We start from the raw sequence: 4547 nt of genomic DNA, 5'->3' as shown, positions 1-4547 counted from the left end.
GTCCCCTGAGACACATGGACCGGAAGGTCAGGGCCTGGAAAGGCGTATGTGCGTAAGTTGTATATTGGGGAACTCACTAAGCATTTATGCTTACAGTTGTTATGCATGTGTTTCAGGTACTAGCGAGGACCGTGGGAAGGCGCCGACGTGATCGATACACACTGAAGAATGTTTTTATGATCTTGGGATTTAGACTATTTGTATTGACATAATACTTAAACTATTTATGCCTTGTTTTGAATGGAAATACTTTATTTTTAAAAATTAAAAATTTGTTTGAAAATTTGCGTTGTTACAACGACCATTACTTTTGGGTTTATTATTTCAGATCTAACCATGGTTTCTCTCTGTCTCTCACATACACCCTCCATGGGTAGATCCGGAACCGAATATAGGTGCTTAAATTATGATCCAATTTATAAGTCTCGCTCCATGTTTGTTTGATTGTGTTTTGTGCAGTGAGATTATCAGCAGTAACTATTGGAGAATAAAAGTCAATAAGTCAACCATTAGAGAAGTGACACGTCATTTGAATGTTAGTATCGTAATTAGTACGCAATGTTTTTCTGTTCAGTATATATTGATATATTGTATTATTATTCAATAACAATGAAAAACACTTCTCTCAATTTTCTCTCTCAATCAATTCATTTCTCATCTTTCTACATGGTATCAGAGCTGAAGTTCCTGATTTCATTCTTGTTGATTCCAATCTTGTTGTTTCTTATTCACTTCATTTGATCTCTGTTTTTCAAATCATGTCAAGTTCTACTCAAAATCAAGCAAACGGATCCAATGGATCTAACATTGAAATTTCAAGCCCTTATTATCTTGGATCTTCAGACAATCCAAACACGATTCTGGTGTCAAAACTCTTCGATGGAACAGGATTTGCAGCCTGGAAGAGATCGATGACATTAGCTCTTTCAGCAAAGAACAAACTCTGTTTTGTCGATGGTTCTATGAATCCTCCTGCTGCAAGTTCAGATCTCATTCACGCATGGAATAGAGTTAATTCAATGGTCATCTCCTGGATCTTGAATTCTTTAAACAAAGAAATCGCTGAAAGTGTATTGTTTCTCCAAACAGCAAAGGAAATCTGGTTTGAACTAAGAGAAAGGTATTCTCAATCTAATGGCACTTTGATCTATCAAGTTCAAAAGAAATTATACTCTATTAATCAAGGATCTGAGGATTTTTCTAGCTATTTCACAAAAATAAAAAAGATATGGGATGAATTAAAGATGATTCAAGAAGATCTTGCATGTACATGTGAATCGGCTGCTCTTTTTAACAAATTTATGGAAGAACAACGTTTAATTCAGTTACTGATGGGATTAAACGATTCATATAAAGCTATAAGAGGACAGATCTTAATGATGAATCCATTACCTAACATTTCCACTGTTCATTCAATGTTAATTCATGAAGAAAGGCAGAGAGATATTTCTTCAAATCCAAATGTTGTTACGGAGGCCATGGCAATGCAAGTTAATCAATCATCAAAAAGTTATCTTAACTGTTCTCACTGCAAGAAGTTAGGGCATGTGAAGTCAACATGTTACAGACAGAATGGTTTTCCAGCCGATTTCAAGTTCACAAAGTCAAAGAAGATGGATTCAATGGCAAATAATGTTGTTGATAATTCTCAATCTATATCACCTGAGCAGTACAAGCAATTGATGCAGCTTCTGAACAATAATAGTGGATCAACTCAAATCAACTCTGTGATTACTGATGGATCAATGGATACTGCAGGTAACTATACCGATTCTTCAGGAAATCATATATCATACATCTTTAATGTTGTTCTTGGTTTAAATGGTGAAAAATCTTCATGGATCATTGATTCGGGGGCAACAGATCATATTTGTTCAGACAAAACCTTATTTTCTTCATTAATGAATTTTCCTCAGCCTCATTCCATATTTTTGCCAAATGGTCAAACATTACCAGTTTTTCAAATTGGAGATGTTCCAATCCACAATACCATCAATCTCCGTGATGTTCTATATGTTCCAGAGTTCAGACATAATCTCATATCTATTGCCAAAATCACCAAACAATTAAAGGTTTGGATAATCTTTACTGATGATTTTTGTGCAATGCAGGCCCCTTTATCGAAGGATAGCTTCATTATAGGGAAAAGAGTGAACAATCTGTATATTCGTGGCAACAAGTACTTGAAGACTCCTACATCTATTAATGTCAATCAGATAGTTTCATGCAAAAAGAATGATGTAACTCTGTGGCATAATAGATTAGGTCATTTACCATTTGAAAAACTGAGATTGTTATCTCTTACAAATAAGGAATGTACAAATGACTTGTTCAATTCATGTATTGTTTGTTATCAAGCAAGACAACACAAACTATCTTTTTCATTGAGTGAGACTGTATCACAACAACCATTTGATCTGGTTCATATAGATATATGGGGACCATACAAGGTTCCAACTCACAATGGATTTCGGTATTTTTTGACCATTGTTGATGATCACAGTAGATGTACTTGGATACATTTATTAAAACATAAAGGTAGTGCATTCACAACTATTCAAGCATTTATCAAGTATGTTCAAACTCAATTTCAAGTCACTGTAAAGAATATTCGTACTGATAATGCATTTGAACTTGGATCTAGTCATGAGGGCATTTCATTTTTTCAATCTCTTGGTATAGTTCATCAAAAATCCTGTCCGTACACACCCCAACAAAATGGGGTGGTTGAACGAAAGCATAAACATCTGTTGGAGGTATCACGTGCATTATTTTTCCAATCTGGGCTAGGAAAATGTTATTGGGGAGAATGTGTATTGACTGCTGCTCACATCATAAATCGTACCCCTTCAAGAGTGTTGAATCACAGTTCTCCTTATGAAGTCTTATTCAAGAAAAAGGTAAATTTGAATGACATGAAATCCTTTGGTTGCTTATGTTTTGTTTCAACTTTATCGGTCAACAGGGACAGATTTATGCCTAGATCAAAAGTTTGCATATTCGTGGGATATCCTTTTGGTCAAAAGGGTTATAAAGTTCTTGATTTAGAAACAATAATCATTTCTATTTCATGGGATGTTAAGTTTATTGAACATGTATTCCCTCTTCATTTCACAAACGGTATTAATGTCCAAGATTCATATATTCCTATGTCTTTCAATGAAGATGTCCAAAGTGAACATAATTTCTCCAATGAAAACCAAGAGCATCAAACTCCCAATGAACCAGATCATGAAGAAGTACATGTTCCTCCTATCAACAATGACCATATCAATCATGAAGAAATACCACCTGTTTTTCCTGTCAATCATGAAGCAGTACCACCTCCAATTCGAAGATCTAACAAAAACAGCACTCAACCAACTCGTTTAAAGGATTATATATGTTACAATGTGACAAGTCAATTTGATGATTGTTCTCACACTATTACCAATATGTTCATCATGGTTCTAATTTTACTTATCATGCTTCCAATCATGTTGCTGCAATGGTTAACAATATTTCCATCACTCCCAAAATCAATGAACCATTATTCTATCATCAAGCAAAAGGCAATCCATTATGGGAAGAAGCAATGAAAGAGGAGTTTGATGCATTAAACGCTAACAATACATGGGAAATTGTCAAGCTTCCTAAAGGAAAACGACCCATAGCATGCAAATGGGTATATAAAGTGAAGTATAAAGCAGATGGATCGATTGAGCGTTATAAAGCTCGATTAGTGGCTAAAGGTTTTACTCAAAAAGAGGGGATAGATTACAATGAAACCTTTTCACCTGTAATCAAATTCAATACAGTTCGAAGTTTAGTAGCATTGGCTGTTAAAAAGAAGTGGAGAATACACCAATTTGATGTAAATAACGCCTTTTTACATGGCGATTTACATGAAGAGGTGTACATGAAGTTACCACCTGGAATGGATGGAACAGATTCTTCATTTGTATGCAAGCTCAACAAGTCACTATATGGTTTGAAGCAAGCCTCTCGCCAATGATATGACAAACTCTCTTCATCTCTCTTAATTAGAGGTTTTCAAAGATCTTCAAATGACCATTCTCTTTTTATCAAGAAAGTTGATAACTCAATCATCATTGTGGCAGTATATGTAGATGATGTTCTGGTTACAGGGAATAATGATAAAGAGATTTATGATCTAAAACAATTTTTGGACAATCAGTTCAAAATCAAGGATTTAGGATCCATTAATTTTTTTTGGGGTTAGAATTTGTTGAAACAAAAGATGGAATGATTGTTCACCAACACAAATTTATCACAGATTTATTGGAGTATTACTTGCCTCATGATGCTAAAATTACTCATTCTCCATTGCCTAGCAAACTCAAATATTTATATGTCAAATCTGATCAACTCAAGGATCCTACATCATATAGACAACTGGTTGGGAAATTGAATTTCTTATTACATACTCGACCAGACTTATCATTTACAGCTCAATTTTTAAGTCAATTCAACAGCAATCCTGGTCAAAAGCACTTTGATGCAGCGATTCATGTTCTCAAGCATTTGAAAGGAACTTTATATAAAGG

General features: G+C 34.6%; 1 protein-coding gene across 1 annotated transcript; it reads left to right on the top strand.

The window, feature by feature from the left end:
• The first annotated feature begins 624 nt into the window (after positions 1-624).
• On the top strand, positions 625-2893 carry LOC145094475 (uncharacterized). The gene is made up of 2 exons (XM_079032655.1): positions 625-1758; positions 2112-2893. The coding sequence occupies exons 1-2, from the start codon at positions 759-761 to the stop codon at positions 2129-2131; spliced, it is 1020 nt and encodes a 339-aa protein (XP_078888781.1). The 5' UTR covers positions 625-758; the 3' UTR covers positions 2132-2893.
• The last annotated feature ends 1654 nt before the right edge of the window (positions 2894-4547 follow it).

Source organism: Lactuca serriola, chromosome 3 (assembly GCF_051521515.1).
Source record: "Lactuca serriola cultivar US96UC23 chromosome 3, Lser_US96UC23_V15, whole genome shotgun sequence".
NCBI classification, from domain to species: Eukaryota; Viridiplantae; Streptophyta; class Magnoliopsida; order Asterales; family Asteraceae; genus Lactuca; species Lactuca serriola.
The sequence above is the reverse complement of the archived record's forward strand: the minus strand, read 5'-3'. Positions and strand labels throughout refer to the sequence as shown.